This window comes from Lissotriton helveticus, chromosome 12, assembly GCF_964261635.1.
Source record: "Lissotriton helveticus chromosome 12, aLisHel1.1, whole genome shotgun sequence".
In the NCBI taxonomy this organism is placed as follows: Eukaryota; Metazoa; Chordata; class Amphibia; order Caudata; family Salamandridae; genus Lissotriton; species Lissotriton helveticus.
In genome coordinates, this window is record NC_136073.1 from 33,169,386 (window position 1) to 33,194,023 (window position 24,638).

At 44.0% G+C, this 24,638-nt stretch overlaps 1 protein-coding gene across 2 annotated transcripts in view; it reads left to right on the plus strand.

Moving 5' to 3' along the window:
- Positions 1-24,638, plus strand: part of SRRT (serrate, RNA effector molecule) — a 157,730-nt gene that overhangs the window by 123,181 nt on the left and 9,911 nt on the right. For both annotated transcript variants that reach the window (XM_078669832.1, XM_078669833.1), the window contains exons 15-18: positions 5,812-5,965; positions 6,269-6,462; positions 7,550-7,706; positions 19,800-19,895. In XM_078669832.1, coding sequence (XP_078525958.1) covers positions 5,812-5,965; positions 6,269-6,462; positions 7,550-7,706; positions 19,800-19,895 — 601 coding nt within the window. The remainder of the gene's footprint in view (positions 1-5,811; positions 5,966-6,268; positions 6,463-7,549; positions 7,707-19,799; positions 19,896-24,638) is intronic.

Below are 24,638 nucleotides of genomic sequence, written 5' to 3' on the forward strand. Positions count from 1 at the left end.
AAAAAATACCATCCAGCATCAAACAAACAACAGGTATAACAGATAAGCTCAATATTTCTCAAACCAAGAAAACGACAGTAATACATTCCCTAGTTAAAAATGGGAGTAATCCGGTTGCCCCCCAAAACATTCCGGAGGCGGAAGATCCTTCCTCTGCTATACAAACAGGTCCAGAAGGTCAGTCAAAAACAAATAACAGACAAACAAAAGGTAATGCTACTATTCCAACAGAGACCCCCTCCCAAGAAAAGTCATCAGCTCTGAAGACTAAGCAACCTCGGCCTAAAATAATTAACTTACCCCCGGAAGCCGCTCCCTTCGTGGTAGTACTAACAGCAGTTCCCCCACTGAAGGAGGGTGCAAGAGAATCTTTTGCTGAGCTGAGGAACAAATGTGCCCAGTGGCTTCAACTTCATAGGCCACTACCCGCCCACATTAGGGGTGATATCTTCTCCGCACGTAGAGGAGATTGGGTTGGTAGAAGTACGAAGACAATAGCGGGGGATGTCATCAGTCTCAAATTCAGGGAGATAGGGGCATCAAACTATATTTGCAACTCGCCCAATAGAGGACCTGCCACAAAAATAAATCCCCTTCCCTTATCTTACTTCCTACCCCCATCCCCAAGGCAAAATTTCCCCTTATATCCACCCCCACCAAGTACTGGCCCCACAAATCCCTCTGAATATAATACGCATCATCCCCAATACTACCCTGACAGGTCACGTCTTTCGCAAAATTTACAACATCCAGCCTCTCACTTTCAACCACCTGTCCTATTTCCTCAACCCTCACATCTTGTTCCCCAACCCCTTGTCAATCCATTTCATCATCCATATCATACCACCCAACAATGGTGGCAACCTCAGCAATCCACGTACTACAATACCCACTTATGGCAACAGCCGCGGCAAGGTTGGCTTCCTCCATTTAATCCATTAGGCCCAAACCATCAAGGCAGAGATAGGGCCGAATGGACTGGTCAGGATCATAGGACAAAGCATAATGACCCAACACGCTGGGATAGTTTGAATGGTCTCCAATTAGTTAACAGATATAGTCCCCTGGAGTGTGTCGATTGACTACCTCAACCTCAGGAATACTCCCAAAATCATACAGATCGTTTGGAACTCACGGTCCCTCCAGACTTAGAAATTACATCAGCTCCCGAGATCCTAAATGAACTAAAAAAAACAAAAAGCTCAAGTGACAGCCTAACAATCTTGAGTTTGATCTCGTGGAACATCGCTGGATTAAAGACAAAAATTGAGGATGGGACAATACTGTACCACACGCGTAATCATCAAGTTCTATGCGTACAGGAGACATGGTCACTGCAAGAATATCACCTGCAGGGGTACAAAACGTACTCGTCTCTTGCGCAGCCGGGTCACATAGGCAGACCAAAGGGAGGTCTGTGTATTTACATAGTTAATACTATCCAAAACGTTAGAATAAAGGTTATTGAATTAGCACCAAACCTGCAGATCCTTGGCCTTTACTTCCAGAAAAGAGAGTCAATGATCATTATTAATTTTTACAATAATCTGGATGAATTGGACTTTGAGAGAGTTTTGGCCCACCTCCATGAAAAACGAACTATTTTTAGAATGCAGCAAGGAGAAGGAGGCCCGGCAACAATACTATGGGCAGGCGACTTTAATCTTCACGCCTGTACCCAACCAGATAGAAAGTGCCCTGGCATGGTGACCGAAGATGGCCTCTTACTTACCCATTTCACGCACAACAAAATGGGAAGGCAAATGAATGATCTCCTATCCGATCTGGATCTCCAGATAGTAAACACCTTGGATTACGGGGAAAACTCACTTGCACCTACCTATTTAGGAAGAGGTTACCAAACTACGGTAGACTTTATAATTATATCAGCTTCCTTACAATTAAGAGTAAAGAGTTTTGAAGTGTTACCGAATTCCCAAAGTGACCATGCAATACTAACTCTGGAAGTCTCATTAATTCATCAAAAATGTTCCCCAGTAGTAATAGCTAATGCATTGACTCAGGAAAATATCAACATAGACAAAGTAAATGGCTATACTATAAAATGGGAGAGGATAAATCCAGAGGAACTCACCAAAGAGCTAATAAGAACAGTCCATCCTCAAATTCAAATTTGTTTGGACATAGCTACAAATGATACGGAGCTTTTAACTAATTTTGCTCAAATCATGGAAAAAACTAAGGCGCTACTTACAAGGAAACAAAAACCTGGCTCATCCCGGCCTAATGGCTGGTTCAATCAAGAGTGCACTAAGGCACACACAAAACTAAAGTTAGCCTTAAATAAAAATGAAAGGGATCCCACCACAATAGCCACTCTTAGAAGTGAATATCAAAAAATAAGGAAAAAGAGGAAGGAGGAATTGAAGCAAGCGCTGTGGCATGAACTCCACATCAGTGCCCAGGAAAAAAACTCTATAGCCTTCTGGAGAATCATAAGAACTCCCTTTTTGGCGGACGACACTTGCCCAAGAATCGAAGCCGCCATAGATGCTGCAACTTGGGTATCACACTTTACTAGCATCTTCCAAAAACCAATCAACGACCAAGACCTGGAAGAAGAGGAAAAAACATTCCCACCATACCCGATAGATATGAATTTTGAAATTTCTGAAATTCTTGTGGCATTGAACTCTACCAAAAAAGGGAAAGCTCCAGGGCCGGATGGTGTCCCGGCAGACCTTTTTAAACACCAAACAGATTTTTGGGCACCAATCCTAACAAGGGTCTGCAGCGCTACGGCAAAAATAGGAATTCTGGAGTCTTGGACTAAGTCCATCATGGTGCCGATTTTTAAAAAAGGTAATCGTTCGGACCCAGCCTGCTATCGTCCAATTTCCCTGCTGGACTCATTGGGGAAAATAGCAGGAAGAGTGATTTTAGAAAGACTCCAGGATTGGGCGGAAGAAAGAGGTATTTTATCCGACCTTCAATTCGGATTTAGAAAAGGACTAGGCACTGTGGAACAAGCCCTAAACCTATCAATAATCTTCGGGAAATATGTGCATGCAAAGAAAGCAAAACTTTATATGACCTACGTAGATCTGTCCGCGGCTTTCGACTGCGTCTCCCACATAAAATTGTGGTCCCTCCTAGCACAGATGGGGGTAGACCCACCACTCCTGAACTTTTTAAGGGAACTCTATTCCAATCCATCCGCAAGAGTTCGCTACGGGATAAAGGGAGAACTGACGGCGTCCTTCACAGTAGAGCGAGGAGTCAGACAGGGATGTGTCCTGGCGCCCTTTCTTTTCTCCCTCTATACCAACAACTTGGAGGTTGAGCTATTAAAGGGTGCCCGTGACCTCCCACTGGCCAAACACCGCCCGATCCCCGCCCTGCTGTATGCGGATGACGCCGTCCTTCTCGCACAAACTCCCCGTGAACTCCAAAGGTCCCTTAACAGATATTCCCAGTTTATGAGAACTCTTGACCTCCACATAAACGTGAAAAAGACTTTCGTAATGAAGGCTGGGGTCGGGAATAAACAACAAAAATCCATCTACCTCGAAAGTCAAAAAATTGACCCAACAAACGAATACTGTTATTTGGGGGTCATGATAGACAACAAACTCTCCTGGAAACCAGCAGTAGAAGCCAGAAAACATTGCTTCAAAAGAGCACTAGCCGCTTTGGTGTCGTTTTCTCAAAAATTAGGAAAACGTCCACCCAGGGAACTGTTAACCATATATAAAGCCAAGTGCCAATCTACAGCTTTATATGGAGCAGGACTATGGGGATACACGGACGTTACCTCCCTGCAAATTGCAGAAAATAAGTTTTTTAGATTCATCCTATCTGCACCCAAAACTTCCTCTGTTTACGCCTGCCACTTAGAACTGGGGGCACCGTATATTAAAGATCTTGCTAAAATCCAACCGCTTCTTCTTTGGCGACGTATTTGGATGTCAGATAAAAACGACCTTACAAAAACAATAATGGCGGATGCAATGTCTCTGGACTACGTTTCTAAAATCAAATGGCTGGCCTATATTCGGTCCTTTCTTTGTGACCTTGGAATGGAAAAATATTATCTTAATCCCGAAAAAATTGGAGAACTCGCCCATGAAAATTTAAAAAAGCGAGCGTTGGATCACCTGTCCAAATTGAGACTCCAGGTAGAAGCTGGGAAACAGTCAGTGCAGCATGCCATGCTGGTCCAATCTACTCTCTCAATGCAGCCCTATTTAAACCTTGATATTGGTACCTTCGAACGATTTCTCCTGATAAGATTCAGACTGAACACATTTCACAGACTGGTGGTCTTCCCAATACCAAATGTTTGGGATTTAAACTCACCTCCATGTCCATGTGATGGGATATCAGGTCAATCCACTATTCATACAGTTCTGTTCTGTAAATTTTATCAGGAACACCGCAAACTCTGGCTATTGACCCTTTTGAAATCTTGGGGTCTCAGACAATGTAGAACAGCCATGTTGAGCTTGCAGCTTTTGGACACTGAAGCCACATGGTACCATGTCCTTAATTTTTTGAAATGTATATACAGACATCGGAAAAACCTCTAAACTTTTAAATTAATAGTACTGTATACACTGTCAAAATTCCTTTTCGCTGCTCTTAAGTATTTTGTTAAATCAGATTTCATTGAAAATCTTCTTAATTGTAATGCTTTTATGGATCGTAATAATCCGAATAAAGTTATATTTTGATTTGATTTGGGGCATGTGCCTGTGGAAGATGTACTCATATGCACATTGCAGGGGTGCAACAGGGTGTCCTTTTGACACCCTGGCACCCTTGAAATTGCATTCTTAATTTGCGGTTCTCTAATTGAGAATTGAGAATTGAGAATGTTTTCCCATTCATTCCTATGTGCCTCTACGCCCTTAGGAATGAATGAGGAGGTATTACTTAATTGCGACTCGCAATTTGTGAGTCGCAATTAAGGATTGTTTAGAAATCGCTATTTTTTTAAGCGATTTCTACATGCATAGGCTTTTGCGATTCCGTAATTGCGATTCCTTAAAAATCGCAATTGAGGACTCGTAAAAGCATGGCTTGATGCATGTGCCAGCTAATGCTTTCTTTTGGCTTTAATTGTGTTGGGTGGCTAGAGTTTACATTTTATCTCCACTTGTAAACAATTTATTAAAGCGGTTATATTAAATGTAGATTAAAGAAATTATATATTAAAGAAAATAAATGAAATGTTGGTGTTTTTAATCATGTAACACATTCAAAAGAAACATTTTTGTACATAACTTCTACCTCTTGCACGCTTCAAATTCTTCATGAAATCTGTTTGAGTCTTTTCTACAACTTCCAATAGAACAGTTTTTTTCAACATATGGGCCATGCAATTTATTTTTGATTGGACTTTTAGTTGCAGCTTTATAATATGCAATAATTTCTAGAGTTGCTTTGCTGTGTCACTTCATATCCTTGAAAGGTGCTACAGATAGATCCTTAGTTTGTTTAGATACTGGAATTAAACAAACTAAACATTTCTCCAGGTGCTCAGACTGGTATTTGGTAATTATGGCGCCTTTGATTAAACTTTCATAATCCTTTAAGAGCCGTTTTCCTGTCCTTTCAGATAGTAAACCTTTGCTGATGAACTAAGTGTATTGTACCATGCACTTATTTTTACCTGTGCACTGCAAATTCTGTGTGTCACTGCAAATATGTACTGAGCAGGAAGCACAAAGATGTCTCTTTGAAATTTGTTTTTGAGAAACTACATTACTTGGGTTGGCATGTTTTATCTTTTCGGTATCGAAGGTGTTTTTTTCTGCTTTATTTTAACTTGTTCTTTCTCCATTATAGGTTTTAGACAAATTATTGCTGTATTTGCGCATTGTGCATTCCTTAGACTACTACAACACCTGCGAGTACCCAAACGAAGATGAAATGCCAAATCGGTGTGGAATGATACATGTGCGTGCGACGATAGCTCTCAGCAGAGTTACTGTGCGGGACGGTATGTCGCCATACTTATTTTCCTTTTCTTCCCCTGTCCCATCTCATGCTAACTGACTCCATAAACTCAAACCCTTGCCAAGTGTCCTTTTTGAATACTTCTCTTGAGTCTTGCACATGCTAGTTTTAATGTTCCATATATAGTTTTCTTTTGATGGTAACTTACAGATTATAAATACCAAGTCTTGGCCTGTATACAGAGTACAAGTAGTAAGATTACATAATTTAGAGCAAGCTTGTGCTCCTGTTGATCTTCAGTTGAAAAATGTGAACCCTAAACACATGCCCTCTGTAATTGTTGCAGTCATGGAATGGCAGAAGACCTTTGAGGATAAGCTGGTGCCACTCTTCACTGTCAGGGAGACCCTTTCAGAGGAGGAGGCCCAGAAGATGGGAAAGAAGGACCCTGACCAGGAGGTGGAGAAGTTTGTCACTGCAAACACGCAGGAGCTGGGCAAGGACAAGTGGCTGTGCCCACTCAGTGGGAAGAAGTTCAAGGTAAGAGCTGATCTCTTAAGTATGGTTTGGCGGCAGCGTTTTTTTTACATTGCTCTTAAAGCACATGGGAAATTGCACCGAGGTTCAGATATTGGGTGTTTTTGTCTAATCCAAATATCACTGGACACCATCTAGCTCGTTGTTCCAGATTAAATGGGGATTGAAGTATGGGATTCACTTTTGCAGGTGATCTGTGGATCCCGAGATCACCTATGCTGTGCTAAATCATCTCTAGTTTTTAGGATGACTGTTCAGATAATCTGTCGATCCAGATCTGACCCACAATGCACCACAGAATGTGTAAATCCCAGAAGGACTCTTACTGTGGCACATAGTATTGGGTTTGCTCCAGAGAACACTTTTATAGATGCTATAGTGCTCACAGTAAGGGACACACTGCTAGATAACCTGAAAATCCCACAAAGTACTGGTTCCATGCACTGTCCAAAAGAATAATTATGCACCATGCCTTTATATAAGCAGCAAAACATCTGCTTTGCTGTGAGCTAAATTGGTCTAAAGGGCTTTGTTCTGTAAATAGGAGAGCTGGCGCATGGTTTGTACATCTGGAATCACTCACTTTTATTTGCTGAAATGTAAATATTGCTACCAATCTAAAAGCCATTAATGAAAGCCCTGCCTGAAAGTTTAGCATGAAGTGTTGCTTTTGGTGTAAACCTAATATTCTTCAGAAAACTGTTGGCAGACCGCCTCAGTTTCATCCTGTGTGTAAAATTCTTGTTTGTCCTACTGGCGTTTTGACCTCTGCTTGTAAAGCATCTTAACCCCTTCCATGCTCATGACGAGCTGAGCTCGTCATGTAACGCGGTTTTTTTAAAACCGCCGCACAGCGCGAAAATCGCGGCCGCACGCATGCGGTTAAAGATAGCTGTATAGGTGTCGTGGAAGTTATGTCTTAGGAGTGTCTAAACGCTTAACGAGGTTTCGAATGGTGAAACTCGCCAGTATCCGGTAATAATGAGCAATCATACAATGTAGGTGGTAGGTGTTTGTCAAACATTGCCTTTGATGGTTTCGAGTCTCCCAGGTGCCCATCAATTTACGTCTGTGCTGCCTCCTCTTCCAGGGACCAGAGTTTGTGCGGAAGCACATCTACAACAAGCACAGCGACAAGATAGAAGAGGTGAAGAAAGAGGTGGCATTTTTTAACAACTTCCTCCTGGATGCAAAGAGGCCAGCACTGCCAGAACTGAAGCCTGCCCAGCCCCTGATGCAGGCACAGAGTAAGAATTAAAATGGAGATGGGTTGTTTTGTGGGTAGTGGAACCAAATGGAGTCTAACATTGCTGTGCGAGTTCATGCTAGTGGTGTTTTGAATGGTGAACTATGTTTAAAGGCAGCCTTAAAGTCACAGCTTAAGATCTAATGCTTCACATGAGCCTTAATATTGAGCCACTCCCAAGGCCCATGTTTTCTTGGAGTGCCTGAAAACTTGTATGATTCTATGTAATAAAGGACTGTTTATGCATTGACTAGCAAAGTCTCATTCTTGCAATCATTCACGGAGTCTGGAACGAGTGTAGCAACTTGCCAGCTCCCTTCGCATTCAAGGAACATGCTCACTCAAAGGCACCCTTTTAAATGCCACAGTGATGCACAATTGTGAGCTTAAATGTATTAACTTCATTATTAAAGAATAGGTTTGGCCTGCACCCGGTTTCCTAAATCAAATTCCTTGAAAAGAAGTTAACAAATAATGCATCTGTTAGCACTCAGTCAACATCTGGCAGCAGTTAACTCTTTTAATGTTTTTTTTAAGTAGCACGTATTACCACACTTCTGCCATTGTCCAAGCACTACAGAGAACTGTCTTTTTTTTCTACTACCCATTTTACTGATACACTGTTATTGGTAAGATGCCCCTCTCCTGGGCTGATTATGTTTATACAAAATAAAAAATATGAAGGGATGTCACAGTTGGTAGTTTTTATTTGTTTTAGTCCCTTCAGTAGTATTGACTGCTCTTAGGTCCACTTAAAATTATCGGATGTTTCGACCTATTGCGGCAATGGAGTTCAAAGGTCATCATGTCAAAAAGGGTGCATAAAGAGTATGCTGTACAGCATTAAAGGTGTGGTCCAGTTATGGAGTTCAAAGGTCATCATGTCAAAAAGGGTGCATAAAGAGTATGCTGTACAGCATTAAAGGTGTGGTCCAGTTATAGCCCAGTGGGAAGGAGTTCAAAGCAATCCTACCTTTAGAGGTAAATTAAAAGCATCAGAAGCCACTGTTCAGAAGCTTCAGGATGTTGGTAATTAATAATCATAAGACCGGGGATGATTTTATTAAAGATAATTCTTATGTGATAAATCTAACCTCTTTAATGAGTTATGTGATTTCTATAAAAATAGCTTCTGTTTTTGAGACAGTCGAATACCTTTTATAACCTCGTATGGGTGCAGCGTTTGAGCGGCATTTCATGCTAATGGCCTATGCATGACCACCTTTATTGTTGAGAAGATTAGCATGCATGGATAGCTCAACCCTCACACAATGCAGATTTGGGGCTGTTTTCACGTTCTACTAGAGAGTTTACTATTCTTTTCTGGTAGAAACCTCTAACTGCAGATTGCTCACCATTTGAATATTCCCCTGGTGTCAGGGTGGACCCGGAAACGTTTGAACAATACCTTTGTACTGGTACGTCCGGGCCTTACGAAGGCCTTAGTCCTGCGCGCCGTCAATGCTTTTCAGGCTGTCCATGTCCCCAGATGCAGAGGCCCACAGTGATATGGCTTCGACCAGTTTGCAGATTCTTGAGCTTGGGATCTTATTGACGGTTGGCGGGGAATCTAGTGTTAAAGCCTCTTCCAGAAAGAGCATTATCAAAGAAACTTTATCTTCTGGAAGGCACTTATAACGTCCGAGTTGTCACCGTTTGAATAAATACCAAATCAGTATCTATTAGGATGTGGGTCTGTGAATTTGCTCAAACTAAGAAGTCCTGTAGGGCAGGGCTACCAGAAAGAGCCCTGTAACTTGTTCATTAGGGAGAAATAGTTGAGTGATGGCTAGTGAGAGTCCTCTGGTGTGGTCTGCAAAAGTTGGCTGAACAGTTGATAATGGGCCAGCCAAGTTGTGTTCTTTAGTCTGCCTTTTTTCTAGTCCCCACCCCACTGTGTAGGATGCCATTCGCCGGCTCTTCTCTCACCTGTTTCGGTGACCCTTTGAGCTTGCCCATGCTTGAGATGTGCCTTGGGGCTTCTGGGGAAGACTGAACAAGCTTCTGATCAACCTCAGTCAGTCATATGTGTCTCAGCTCTGCCCAGTCTCTCAACAGTCAGTCATGCTTCCAGCAAATGCCTTTACCTCAGTCAAGTCGATTGAAGTCCAAAACAGTGATGCCATAGAGGAATCCTATTAACTTCATGAGTTGTTGTCCAGTGGGGGAAGGCTGAGTTTTAAACATTTGTATGATTTCTACTGTATTAGTCTGTCACAAATATTGTTAAACATGCTTGCACTCTTGGAATAGTTCTCCTCCCTACATTGATTTATAAATAACTAGCAGCCTGTCCCGACGTCGTCCGGGTATGAATTGCTGCCGGCCAGTAGTATATGGTTTTGTAGGATTTCGTTTTGATAGCATTTCTTATCTGTGACAGGCCTGTGAAATGCTCTGATTCATAGTGCACTGCTGATGCACTTAAGAGTGCGCGTTCAGTAGTGTGTGAACTCGAGTTTCCCTACTTTATTTTTCCTTGCAATATTATATAGCGCGAACTCGACAACATGGCATGAGCACAATTTACATTACAGAAGAACACATTAATTTGAGGTAGGCACGGGGAGACAAAGCGATTTGTCTGGAATCACAGGATGTTGAGCTGATGCCGAGATTCGAACGTAGCTCCCCAGCTCTAAAGTTCGCAATTCTAGAACTTGTGGCGGGAGGTGTGTCTAAAAGTGTATGTCGGTGATGGCCATCAATGAGAGAGACCTGTGCATTTTTCAAATGGGTGGTGAAAAAATATGAGTATGTTGCTGGAGATGTGGGCTGCCGTGCCACCAATGTACTTACCGGGGGAGGGTGAACACCCATTATTCCGCAACTTTCTTTCGCATACCATCACTCCGCATACTTTCATTACGAAAGTACCATGACTCCGCAATGACATTATAATGCATGGCATTACATTTTAAATGCTTTTACCACACATACATTTACAACGAAATTCGTTGTAAATGCATGAATGGTAAAAGCATGTTTTTTTTTAAATGTTTGGGTAAGGTAAGTATGGGTATAGGGGTATATGTTTTGGGGTGTTTGGGTATTTTAAGGGTTCTGATATAGTTTTGGGTTATGGGGTACAGGGGTAGTTTTAGGGGTTAGGGATAGGTATGGGTTTTGGGGTACAGGGGTATTTTTAGGGTTCAGGGGTATTTTTAGGGTTCAGGGGTAGTTTTGGGGTACAGGGGTATTTTAATGGATCGGGGCTAGTTTTGGGGTACAGGGTTATTTTTAGGGTTCAGGGCTAGGTTTGGGGTACAGGGGTATTTAGGGTTCAGGGCTAGGTTTGGGGTACAGGGGTATTTAGGGTTCAGGGCTAGGTTTGGGTTTTGGGGTACAGGGTTATTTTTAGGGTTCAGGGCTAGGTTTGGGTGTACAGGGGTATTTTTAGGGTTATGGGGTAGGTTTGGGTTTTGGGGTACAGGGGGTAGGTTTGGGTTTTGGGGTACAGGAGGGTAGATTTGGGGTACAGGGGTATTTTTAGGGTTCAGGGCTAGGTTTGGGTGTACAGGGGGTAGATTTGGGTTTTGGTGTACAGGGGTATTTTTAGGGTTCAGGGCTAGGTTTGGGTGTACTTTTAGGGTTCAGGGCTAGGTTTGGGGGTACAGGGGTATTTTTAGGGTTCAGGGCTAGGTTTGGGTGTACTTTTAGGGTTCAGGGCTAGGTTTGGGGTACATGGGTACAGGGGTATTTTTTGGGTTCAGGGCTAGGTTTGGGGTACAGGGTTATTTTTAGGGTTCAGGGCTAGGTTTGGGGTACAGGGTTATTTTTAGGGTTCAGGGCTAGGTTTGGGTGTACAGGGGTATTTTTAGGGTTATGGGGTAGGTTTGGGTTTTGGGGTACAGGGGGTGGTTTTGGGGTACGGGGGGGTAGATTTGGGTTTTTGGGGTACAGGGGTATTTTTTAGGGTTCAGGGCTAGGTTTGGGTGTACTTTTAGGGTTCAGGGCTACAGGGGTATTTTTAGGGTTCAGGGCTAGGTTTGGGGGTACAGGGGTATTTTTAGGGTTCAGGGCTAGGTTTGGGTTTTGGGGGTACAGGGGTATTTTAGGGTTCAGGGCTAGGTTTGGGTTTTGGGGGTACAGGGGTATTTTAGGGTTCAGGGCTAGGTTTGGGCTACAGGGGTATTTTTAGGGTTCAGGGCTAGGTTTGGGGGGTACAGGGGTATTTTTAGGGTTCAGGGCTAGGTTTGGGGGTACAGGGGTATTTTTAGGGTTCAGGGCTAGGTTTGGGGGTACAGGGGTATTTTTAGGGTTCAGGGCTAGGTTTGGGTTTTGGGGGTACAGGGGTATTTTAGGGTTCAGGGCTAGGTTTGGGGTACAGGGGTATTTTTAGGGTTCAGGGCTAGGTTTGGGTTTTGGGGTACAGGGTTATTTTTAGGGTTCAGGGCTAGGTTTGGGGTACAGGGTTATTTTTAGGGTTCAGGGCTAGGTTTGGGTGTACAGGGGTATTTTTAGGGTTATGGGGTAGGTTTGGGGTACAGGGGGTAGATTTGGGTTTTGGGGTACAGGGGTATTTTTAGGGTTCAGGGCTAGGTTTGGGGGTACAGGGGTATTTTTAGGGTTCAGGGCTAGGTTTGGGGGTACAGGGGTATTTTTAGGGTTCAGGGCTAGGTTTGGGGGTACAGGGGTATTTTTAGGGTTCAGGGCTAGGTTTGGGGGTACAGGGGTATTTTTTAGGGTTCAGGGCTAGGTTTGGGGGTACAGGGGTATTTTAGGGTTCAGGGCTAGGTTTGGGGTACAGGGGTATTTTAGGGTTCAGGGCTAGGTTTGGGGTACAGGGGTATTTTAGGGTTCAGGGCTAGGTTTGGGTTTTGGGGTACAGGGGTATTTTTAGGGTTCAGGGCTAGGTTTGGGTTTTGGGGTACAGGGGTATTTTTAGGGTTCAGGGCTAGGTTTGGGTTTTGAGGTACAGGGGTATTTTTAGGGTTCAGGGCTAGGTTTGGGGGTACAGGGGTATTTTTAGGGTTCAGGGCTAGGTTTGGGGGTACAGGGGTATTTTTAGGGTTCAGGGCTAGGTTTTGGGGTACAGGGGTATTTTTAGGGTTCAGGGCTAGGTTTGGGTTTTGGGGTACAGGGGTATTAGGGTTCAGGGATAGGTTTGGGTTTTGGGGTACAGGGTATATATATAGGGTTAAGATGGATTAGTGTTTAAGGGTGTTGGGGTATTTTAAGGAGTAAGGGTGGGTTATGATTATGGGGTGCAGGTGTATTTAAAGGGAGCAGGGAGGGATTAGCACACGATATGAGACATGGCATGAAGGGCGGAACGTACCACACATGCCCCCAGCGTTTGTCATGCCCACAGCACAGACACGCCCACAAGGGACTACTTTTGCTGGCACAGTTCTTTTACCTTTTGAATGTATATGGTGGGCGTCTGCATAGCCTATGTCCGTCTGCTGCAACTGCCCTTTCCAACGCTGTATTGGGTGTTGTGATTGGTGCTGTGGTTCGTGAGATTACCCGCCTCAAAGGTTTGGGCTCTCTTTATTATATTAGTATAGATGTATAGTGTACATCGTATGACTAAATTGCTTGTACGTGATAACTAGATAAATCTGGCCCTGTGGGGGCAGAGGTTGTTAGAATAAAACGGTTTTCAGTTATTTTCTGATTGCCTGTTAGTAGTAGTTGGAGTTGAGGCAGGCTGTTTCATTTGTGAGGTTTAGCCACTGAGCTTTCTGTCTCCTCTATACCTTTTTATTGCAGTTTGTATTAGGGACCCACTGGGAGGTTGACCTTGTTAGAAGAGAATGGCCAGGAAGAGAATGGCCAGGAATAGGTTATTTGTTTAAATTTGTTCTGTAAGAATTTTTGTGCTGAGCTATGTGAACTCGAGGGAATGTTTTGAAGGTGACCCTGTTATTTACCCTCAGCGAGTGGAAGTTTCTGCGATGCTGGTGATTGCTTCGATTTGCACAGGCTTTAGTCATATGCACAGTGTTATGAAGTGTGCTAATTTGACAGGCAGATGGGTCAATAAATAGTGAGTTTGCAGTAGGAAGAGTTTACTAGATCTCAGACAGCCGAAAGGAATGGTGTTATATGTGTGTGAATGGTAATGTTTTTGATGGGAGTTTAAGTTGGTTGACTACCCAGATTTGCGAGTTGAGTCTTGTATCCACATCCTAGATGGTACCTAGGTTTTTTAGCCTTACTTTTGATGGCCACACTTCTTCCAAAGAAGACTGGATCAGGGTAGATAGATTGTGTCAGTTAACTTCAGGAGATAGGGAAGACCTAGTACCAGGATTTCCAGACGGTGTTTAAGGCTGTGTTGATTCCCCCAGCATGCAACTGCATTTAGGACAAAAAACTGAATTGGTTGGGGGAATGAAAGACTTCCATTATATGACTGTTGACAGTGGGGAGTGAGCAGGGAGAGGGAGGTTGTGATCTATCTTTAAGGAATGATTTGATCCATTCAGGTGATTGGTTTGTGACGTTGGCCTGATGTTTGTGCAGAAGAATGCCGTGGTCCAGTGTATCAAAAGCAGCCTGCAGGTCCAGCATACAGAGTGATTCTCTGGCCAGTAATTTACAGGATGTTGTCCCAGACATTTATAAGGGCTTCTTTTGTCTCATAAGTGGGGCAGAAACCAGATTGGCTGGAGGCAGTATGCTGTCAGGTTTGAGCTGGGATTGGAGTGGAGCATTGGCCACTTACCGCATAATTTTAGAAATGCATGATATTTGTGATTAGCAGAGGTGAGATTGGCCTTTTCTTTTTAATTCAGTGGGATGAAAAGAGACGAGTGAGAGTAAGGGAGATTTCCCCTCGTTGAAGGCATCTGTTTTAGAATGCACTTGCAGGCGACTGCTTGTGATTCTAGAAGTTCAAGGACAGTGTCAATAGGGCTCCAGTCGGTGGGATTTGGCTCACTTTGAAGCCTTGCAGCACAGACATGAAATTTTTCTGTGCAGCTGAATGTTGCAGAATTTTCTTTTGTTATCTGAGGATTATCTCTGCAGATGAGGAGTTGGCCTAACGGCTAGGGCGCTCGACCTCGGATCTGGGTTCGAGCCTCGGTAACGGCGCCAAAAACCTCCTGTGATTCTGGGCAAATCACTTAATCTCCCCGTGCCTAAAAATGAATGTGTCCGTCCTCCTGTAACGTTACTGGTGCTATGTAAAGCGCTCTGATACCAGATTCGGTTCGGGTCTAGTGTGCGCTATATAAAACTCTGCAAAAAAAAATAAAAAATTATGTGGCGGGGTTGCCAACAGGCAAGAGCAGCATAAGCTGGGTGTAATGTTCCAGTTAAACTATGTTTGGGAAACCTGAGATGTATAAGTGACTTCTCTTCTCATAACCCCTGAAAATTAGTGGTTGCTACAAGACGGACGGCTTCTTGTTTGTAAAATATTTTGTTGGGCTTGGGGACACATTATCAGATCTGTGGAATTCCTATAGCCCAACACCTTGGTCATACTGTTGGACGAATCAGAAAACCGGTTTTCCTCTCTATTTCCTCTAATGGACAGGTAAACACAAACCCTTGACAGCCGGTTTACAATGTGCTATACGGTTGTGCTCAGTTGGCAACCTAGGCACTGGAACACCAATATCCTCTTTTTATTTCCAGTAACGTTTTGTTAATTAAATTTAGTGCCTAAAGTTTTGCCGGAGTATTCTACTGTGGCTTCCACAGAAACAAAGGAGAGCAATGCCACTGTCAAACCATGTTCTTTCCCAAACATTTTCATAATTAGAAGTCTTGCTTAACAAAAGCACGGTCCTATTCGGGGCCTTAATGTGAACAAAAAGCCGCCCTTAAGAGTAGTTCATAAACAGTCTATTAATAGTCGCATATTTGACAGAACACTGGTATGTTCACCTTTTGCTGTAATCCTAAATGTGACATTATCAAAGCCTTCCTAGAACTGAAACCCTTACTTAACATGAAGCCCGGCATAATGCGACAACGCTATCCGAGCTCCAATATGAGAAAGTTTGCATAAGTTGAAGGTGAATGTCATCAAATGGGACAAGTGGATTTTTTTAATGAAAGGAATGCAGATTTATGAAGTATTCAGTCCTTTGCCCAAGTAGATAATGTATCTAATTCTTTACCCCTTCCATATAGGGAAGTCTTTATCTGGTCAACCATGTACAATATGTTTACCTTGAATCTGCACACTTATTGAAATAATCCACACAATCCTACTGCGGTGTCTACAGCTGCCCTGGAAATTGTTTTAGTGTGCTTTGGATAGACCTATTTCTTCTTTTAGTGCGGGTATGTAAGCAGACTGCCCTAAACTCATCAACATGTTACACAGCCATTATTATTGCTTGCCCTGTCCTGTTCAGTTGTGAGTCAGAGGCTGTAAAATTCCTCCTTCCCCCGTGCAATTGGTAGGAGTCAGACCTGCTGCTTGGAAATCTATCAGGCTGTTGATACCAATTTCTCGGAATGGTTTGTACAGGTTTTAAGGAACTCCGCAGAACAACTCCCTAAAATCAGAGGCGAGGATTCTTTAGGTATGGTTCTAGGTCAAAGTGAAAGATGCTTTTTCTTCTTCTAGTGAAACAGTTTCTACTTTACTATATGTTATGGTTTTCATCCTTTAGTGGATTTTATGGTTTTCATCCTTTAGTGGATTTAGATCTGTCAGTGGAAAAAAGATTAAGGCCGCAATATTGGTTCCCCCTCAGCAGCAACCCCCAATGATTATAGTGCTTCACAATTTGTTTTTGCTTTTTTACCTAAATTTTAGTAAATATTTTCCATTTCTTGTTTCTTACAACTCCTCTTGATCCCATTCATCTTTATTAATAATGTCAAAACAGAAGATCACAGGTCCTTGTTCAGTGTTTTAATTTGCTTGGTGGGGCTAATATCTGTGATTATGTTGCCCCTTTAATTTGTGGCAATAAGACAATGGAAGCAAGCGAGGACCTACTCCTTTTCCCAACAAAGCACCTAGTAGAGCAAAAGAATGAAGATTGGTTGTATGATAGCTCTTGCGCGTCATATCACCCCAGAATAGGCTACAGTAAAGATATTAGCCCCCCCAACTAGATAGACTTTTTAACCGATAATTACAACCTGCCACACTGAGAGAAGACTGAACGGATTGATGCACATATCCTACCATCGATTTGTTTCTGATTTAGGCATTTAATTATTGCAATCTTGAGAGCTAATATTTTAATCCATTCTCTCTGCAAAGAGACCTGATGGACTGGTAGTTTTGGCATTTATTCTGAAAACATTAGATGCTCTTGAGTCCCCGTGTTGCAAACGAGGCAGATTGAGCCTTTTCTGGATGGGTAGCAAATGTAGGAGGCACATGCGCAGAGTATACTTGATCCCAACATATGAGACCTGATAGTACTCTTGCTTACACATCTATAGACGCTGTAGTTGCTATATTAATTGTTGAGGCAAGCACAAATGAACAATGGGTAGTACACCCTGGATAATCCGTTCATCTTAGAGTGGTGCGGGGAACATAACGAAAGGTAAAATCAGCATCAATCGTGCGTTGTTTTAGCCTCCATCATTGCTTTGGTGGCATTAGTCTTTGGGGTGAGGCTGTGTAATCTCTCCAACTTTCAGGGTCGATTCATTGACTCTGTCCAAACATGTTTACCTTTTATGGTATCCTAGAACACTCTTGCACATGCTTTCTTTCCAGTACCCTCACCTATTTAAACTTTTTTTTAAATTATAAATAAAAAAAAAAATAATCAATACACAATTACTGGCTAGATTCAGTTATTGGGCGCATGAATGTAAGCTGGGTGCCTAGTACATTGCATTTGTTTGGTATGTGCAGCTCTCCATGAGATCTGATCATGTAAATACCAGATTCTAGTACTGGTTATTCAAGTATGGGGGGCCACAAAGCAGCACAAAACCTAAACCACCATCTGCACAGGGGCGTCCGGGTGCTGGGTGCAAATTCAGTGTTGGGCGCCCAATGCTTTTCATGGAGATTTTTCTGTCAATAAATGGGATGCAGGCGTTGAATCGGAGATTGCAGGAGGAAGGCCAACCGCAGCAGAGGTAGGGGGTTGTAGGGGCACCTTCAGTTCATCTCAACAAGGCCGAGGGGCTTTGGGTGCAGGGGTGCCCTTTGAAATCGTAGTCTTCTTGCCAGTTCTGGTCAGGGGGAGCCTCTGGATTAAGGCTGCAGGTGTCGTCTAGGAGGTCTGGATTGTTGGGTAGCCTGTTCTGGGTTGAATGTCCACCTGGACACGGGCCCAAAGGCGTCTGGTGCAGAGTGGGCAGGACTCCTGGATCCTGATAGCACTGGAGTCCTTTGTGTTGGCTTCTTGGGGACAGAACCGTTGTTCTGGTCTTTTTCAAAGTTCATGCAGTCGTCTTCTAGTTTCTGGAAGTCGCTGTCTGCAGGACTGGCACTGTCGTCTTGCAGGGTCTTGAAAGCTGGAGACAGGCAGGTAAGGCTAGGACCAAGTCAGTCGTTGTCTTCAGGCTTTGCTGCACGACGTCTTCTTCGTTCTTCTTGGGTTGCAGGTAACTAGTTTCCAGGTCTGGGGTGCCACCTAAATGGAAAATTTACAGGACGTTTTAGGGGAGTCGCAGATAGGGCCAATGGGTACCTTACCTGGGAGACTACACCTGCTATTATACCACCTTCCTGTGGAAGGGTGCACAGACCTCACCCTAATTGGAGGAGTCACCTTATTTTAAAGATGGGGGGGACTGAAGTGTGTGCTTAGCTTTACCTCCTCCACCAGTGGGGTGGAGTTGACAAATATGGGCACATCTCCTAGCCTTTTTTAATTTTCCCCCACCCAAAGTGGGGTTGTAAACTTGGGGCTGCAATCTGGTGCTAGCATCAGAGGCTGGGTTTCTCAGTACATAGGCGGCATGCAAGCTTCCCCTTTGAGCACTGGGCTCATCCTGGGGGAGGAGGTTTGACACCTCTGCCCTGAATTAGCATTGTTTCTGGCCCCAGAGAGCAGTGGCTCTCCACCCAGTGGTCCAGAAACATGTTTGTGTGTGGCAGGCTGCTTAAAGCCAGTCCGTGCCAACACCAGGGTCGGTAGGTTGACTGTGGGCACCTCCGAGTACATTACAGTTAATCCCACACTGGCACAGTGTGGGTTTATTGTGAGGAATAGTTTGGTACCAAACACTCCTGTGTTCAGTGAAGCCATCATAGTGCTGTGGAACTCGAGTTGTCTAGTTTCCAGCCCATATACTCTGGCTTCCCTGGCACTTACAATATTAAGGAATATACCCCACTAGTGTGGGGACATGTCTGCTTTTGCAGATATGCTCATACCTGGTATATAGAGTACCCTGCCTTGGGGCTCGTAATGCCTGCTAGAAGGGTGAGTAAACTGGATTGCCATGTCGACTTTGTCGTTTTGTCTGCACCAGGCCATGCATGCTGCAGTGGCAGCCTACATGGCCTAGGTGAGGGATCCCTGGGGGACCCTTTTTAGTCCTAATAATACCCTTAGTACCCAGGTACCTATTGCTAGGGACGTACAGAGGCCTGAAGGACCAAATGGGAAATCACTTTTAGGGAAGAAGCACTGACCTAGGGGACCTGATTGGCAGGGACCCAGTGCATTACAATCAAAACCACCTTAATGTCCAGGCAAAAAGTGGGGGCTCACGCATGTCAAAAAGAGGCTCTTTCTCACACAGATATTTTCCTGCAACTATTGAAGGTGGCAGAGGCAATATTCTATGACAGCCCTTTATAATCTTTACTCGGAGGCCAGGGCTAGCAGGGAGAAGCACACACAATTTCCTTCACTGATTTCCAAACTGCCTGCGTCCGCTGTGTCCTAAGAAAGCCATGGAAAACTGCAGACAAATTGAGGCCTGTGTTATGATAGCTTTTGTCGAGCCCACCCAAAGTACCTTCTTAATACTCATAATATTTTTATTATCTTAAAGTGTTCCAAGTTGCTCAGCGGGAAGAAAAATCTTGTCCTTATTGTGAACTTCCAGGGAAATTACAAATGTCCTGATCTATTTTGCACCTGGCACTTGGCACGGGTATGTAAGGGATAAGGAGGCTGTTCCCCTTTTTTTATCCCAAAATAGAAATGTAATGTCTTTTTCTTTTTTTTTTTTTCCCTTTCTTTTCTAGTCCCGGGTCTCGCTACCGGTATGCCTTTTCCTCATCAGACGCCGCAGCAGACGCTGATGGCTTTTGGTCAGCCACGGCCGCCTCTTCTGGGATATGGTGAGTTGTGAATTCTTCTAGCATGTTTGAGTGAGGGCAGGTAGAGAGCATTATACAAAGGGAAAACTCGGAAGTAGAGCAGTCGCCGTATCAAGCAATAATTGGCCCTCTGCGGTTTTGCTTGTAAGATCCCCCAAAAGTACTAGTCTGTTGCTCTACACGCCGTTTGATGGGCTCGGCAGGTTAAATTGTTGGTAGGTACGTTGTATCTCAGCAATGTCCTCTCCGTTAATATTACGACAACAGAATAAAACCTTTACCAGTACGGTATCCCTGAACACCTCAACATAGAGATTTGGCTCCAAACAGTGCTTATTTAGAGGTCCCATCTTTTAACAAAATTAAACTGTTCTATTAGAAAGTTACTAAAAAGCTAAATTTGGTTTATGTGCTACTTCATTGTTACCCAAGTGTCTGCTTTTTTCCCCCCCTTTTAAACGATGGGAAATGAATTAAAAATGTTACCATCGGCATATTGCCTATAGGAAAAATGAGCAAGCTCTCTTTAAGACAGCCAAGAGCCACCATAGTCCCAGCATATATCACACGAGGTCGATCCTTTGTTGGACTTTGACATTCCAAAGAAAGGAGACCTCAAAGCAATGCTTATTTTTTCCGATGAGACTGTGGGACAATGGTGGGTTGATTCTTTAAATAATGTAAATCACTTTCTTCATTGTGGGATTGTCATTAATATATAAATGTTAGACTAGGTCTGTAAACTTTTCTTTATCGCAGAGGAAACTAAGCTTCTAGAATGACAATTAAATGAAAGCCGCCAGTGTAGATACCTAGAACTTCTTTCATAGAATAATTTTTGACTACCTTGGAACCAGTTTCGGAGGCAAGATTGAAGATAATCATGCGTTCCTGTAAACAAAATCTCTTTCTCCTGCTGTAAATTCTGCATGTAGGAAAGCCCATGAAACCAGGCCCAGAGGCATTCAATTTCCATACTGAAACTCAACAGTTCTTTAGGGCTTCCATTGCTATTTATATATGCTACTAATGTCTGGGGCTAGCCTCACTAATTACTTCACTTCCAGAGGGCTTACCTTGTGCGCCAACAGTATTGCCAATTATAAAGAACAGTTTGTAGCTTTTCAATAAAAAGGGAGCAATTTAGTTGTGGTTATTTTCTTTGCGTTAGGACTCACTGACCGTTTGAGAACTACATAGTTCAGTACCTCCATCCTAATACAAAAGTTTACCTAGAACATGCAGCAAGTGATCCCAGGAAAGCTTAGATCACCAAATAACAGTTTATGAAGATTGTAGACTTGAGCTTTAAGAGACGGTGACTGTAATTGTCAGACTATGAAAGATGGATTTTTAAGCAACCTCCTTTGGAAAGCTGCAGAGAAGCCCTCAAATGTGTGCAACCACTTACTCACAGAAGTGAAGATGCAATATACACAATTTGTGTTCAGAGGGTTCCAATGTTAATAGGTTTAATGTGGGAAAATATTCATTTTGAAGTCTCTCAACTACTGAATGGTAACTGTGAAACTGCCATATCCCCTGGTAGCCATTAGTTCTAGCAGGCTTTAACCCGGATATGCCCTGATATCAAATAACTTTAGGTTTAGGGGAAAGCTAATAACAAATGCTATAATGAAAGAGCAAAACATACTGTCCTCTAGGAGCAGATTTTGGTAGAATTAAGACACTTAATGTAGTGTGAAGCAAACAAATTATCTACTTTATTCTGATACAAATTTTTAGCTACAGATTCCTTACCTTTGAATTTCCCCAGGCATCAGACTGGATCCAGAAGATTTTTCATGAGCTGGTGGCATCGATCGGTTCTGCGTGCGCCGTCCGCGCCAGATATAATGACGTGGGGCCTATATAGGCACCACCACGGTGTGCTGACAACAGTTCTTTCTTTCAGCACCAGCCAGCACTGATCCAGAGAAGAGCAACCCCTCAGTCACATTTTGACTGGATTTTTTTCAACATTTTGTCAAGTGTTTTTGAGGTTTGTCCTCCTGGTGTGATCAAGATGGCATTTAGGTAGAGGCTTTAAGCCTGTCCTCGATCAAGGTCTGTGACGACCCGGCACCTTGTCTGCCTGTGGTGTCTGGAGGCATAATCACGACCCAAAGTTGTGCCCCTATTGCTGCGCCACAAGTCAGTGGCTACAAAGAAGGGAGCCTCAAATGTAATGGTGGTGCAGAGGTCGGCAGAGATCTTTGTGACTGGAAGTTTCCTCATCCAAACTTATACTTTCATTCAATGACTCCCTCACTGATATCCTTTTAGGGACTTAATCCACACCCAACACAGGGGCTTCTGTGAATAGGACAATTACCCACGGCCAATGTCCCTTCTCCAGGGGTCCCATACATACTCGCCCAACACCAGAGAGCTTGGTGGTCAAAGCCTTGGCATCCCATGGCGCATTCCCTATCCCTACCCTGGATAGGGAATCCAAGAGGCTGGACTATTTAAGGAAGATATTTTTTTTTCTGACCGCCTTGTATTGCGGTCTTTGAACACAGCATGCCTTTTGGGCCGTTATTACTACACTGTGGGATACAGTTGCGCAAGTGCTGCCACAAGTCCTTATGGAGTTCGGGCTGTACTCTCTCAGGCTGTTGCCGATAAGAGGGATGCATCAAAGTTCACATTACGATGTTGACTCGACACAACCTACTCACTGGGCAGGGTAGTTTCATCGATTGTGACCCAGAGGCATCACTCCTGGTTGAGGCCGACTGGCTTTTCTGGGGATATCCAAGCTTCCCTTATGTACATGCCCTTTGATGGTGTAGGAAACAGGGATGTTGGTGCAGCATCGCCCCGCCACCCCACTTTTCGCTCGGTAGTTGATTCAGCTTTGACTAAAGTGTACTGGGTTCCTGCTAACCAGGTTCCCAGTATCAGTGTTCTTCCCCTAAAAATGTACAATTGTCTCCCCAACTGGCAATACCTTTAGCACCCTCTGTTACTTCCTAGTACATTGTAACCCTGGTACATAGGGTCTGATGTACCTAAGAGGGTCCCTAATGGCTGCAGCAGGAAGTACGGGGCCCCTCAGCAAGCACATGCAAGACTGCCATTGCAGGCTGTGTGTCTTGGCGCAGACAAAAGTGAACACACATGTCGCACATCCCTGTGTGTGTGTCCCCTACCACTGCAAGTCACCCCTACATCGGGTCTGACAGACCTAAGGCAGGTTGCTTAATATTACATGATGGGGCATATCTGCATGAGCAGATATGCCCCTGTGCTGGTCAGTCCTATTACTGCCAGTGCAAGTGACCAGGGAAGCCATCTTAAGATATGTGCTGGACACTGGTGAAAATGAGTTCCCCCCACCTACATAATGACTTCGCTGAAAATAGCCCTGTTTGGTATCAAACATCTCATATTGGTAAACCCACCCTGATGCCAGTGTTGGATTTACCAGTACATGCACCCAGAGTGCAACTTGGAGGTGCCCTCTGAAACCCTACCAGTGTCTGGTGTTCTTGCTGACTGGTCTCGGCCAGCCTGCACCCGAGACACTGTTCTGACCACCTAGGGTGAGAGCTTTTTTACCATAGAGAGTTCCGGTGCTAGATGTTGTCTGTGGTTGCTATTCCTGTTTTCTGGTACCCAAAAAGGACAAAAGCCTTTGGCCTGGTCTAGATCTCCAAGCCCTCAACGTCCTCAAAAAGGATAAATTCAAAATGTTCACGTTGGCTCAGGTCTTGGCTAAGCTGGACCCAGGAGACTAGATGATAGTGTTGGACTTGCATAATGCCTATTTTCACATTCCTGTCCTACCTTCCCATCGGCACTATATGCGGATTTCATTTTCTGGTCACCGTGCTCCCTTTTGGCCTTACTAGTGCCTCTTTGGTTTTCACCAAAGTGATGGCGGTGGTTGCTGCTCACATGCGAAGATCTGGGGTGCCAGTCTTCACCTATTTCGACGACTGGCTGATGGCCAGCTCTCTCCAGGCTGTTGTTTTCCACCTCCAGACTACGGTTGTTGGAAAGTGCCATTTTTTTGCCTTGTTAGCTCCCACTTTTTGCCTTATTCTGATGCACTTTGAATGAATGTGCACTGTGTTCCTGCTAACCAGGTTCCTAGTGTGTGTTCTTTGCACAGTTTGAACACCTCTGGCCCACATACAAGTCCCTTGTAAAAGGTACCAGTGGTAAACCAGAGAGGGTTTCTAAGTGCTGCAGCATGTATTATGCCACCCTAAGAGACCCCTCACCAATTCATGCGCAAGACAGGGTGCACTAACCTCTTGGGAGGGTATAACTGCATGAGCAGATATGCCACATTAGTGTGTAAGTCCATTTTTAGACATAAGTGCATAGTGAAGCCATACTGAGTACATGGGCTGGGGGCATGGGCACAGCTTCATGATGGCTTTACTGAATCCAAAGATATTTGGTACCAAACATCTTGGGTTAATAGACCACATTGATGCTTGCGTTGAGTTCATTAATACATTTACTCAGAGGTGCCTGCTGAAAACCTACCAAACCACTAGTGTGTGCCCGACTGGTCTGCACTAGTTTGCCACTTCTAGACCGGTTTCTGACCCCCCTAAGTGGAGCCTTGCGCTCTTGTGGGTCAGAAAGAAAGCCTGCTCTGATTGGAGGTGCTTCACACCTACCCCCAAGCAGGAACAGCATTGAAGGGCGGTTTGCCTAGAAGGCTTCCTGCCCTTTGTTATGCTAGCTAGGGCCTCTCCAGCTAGTGGAGACGCCGGACCCGTGACCAAGCCCCACTTTTGG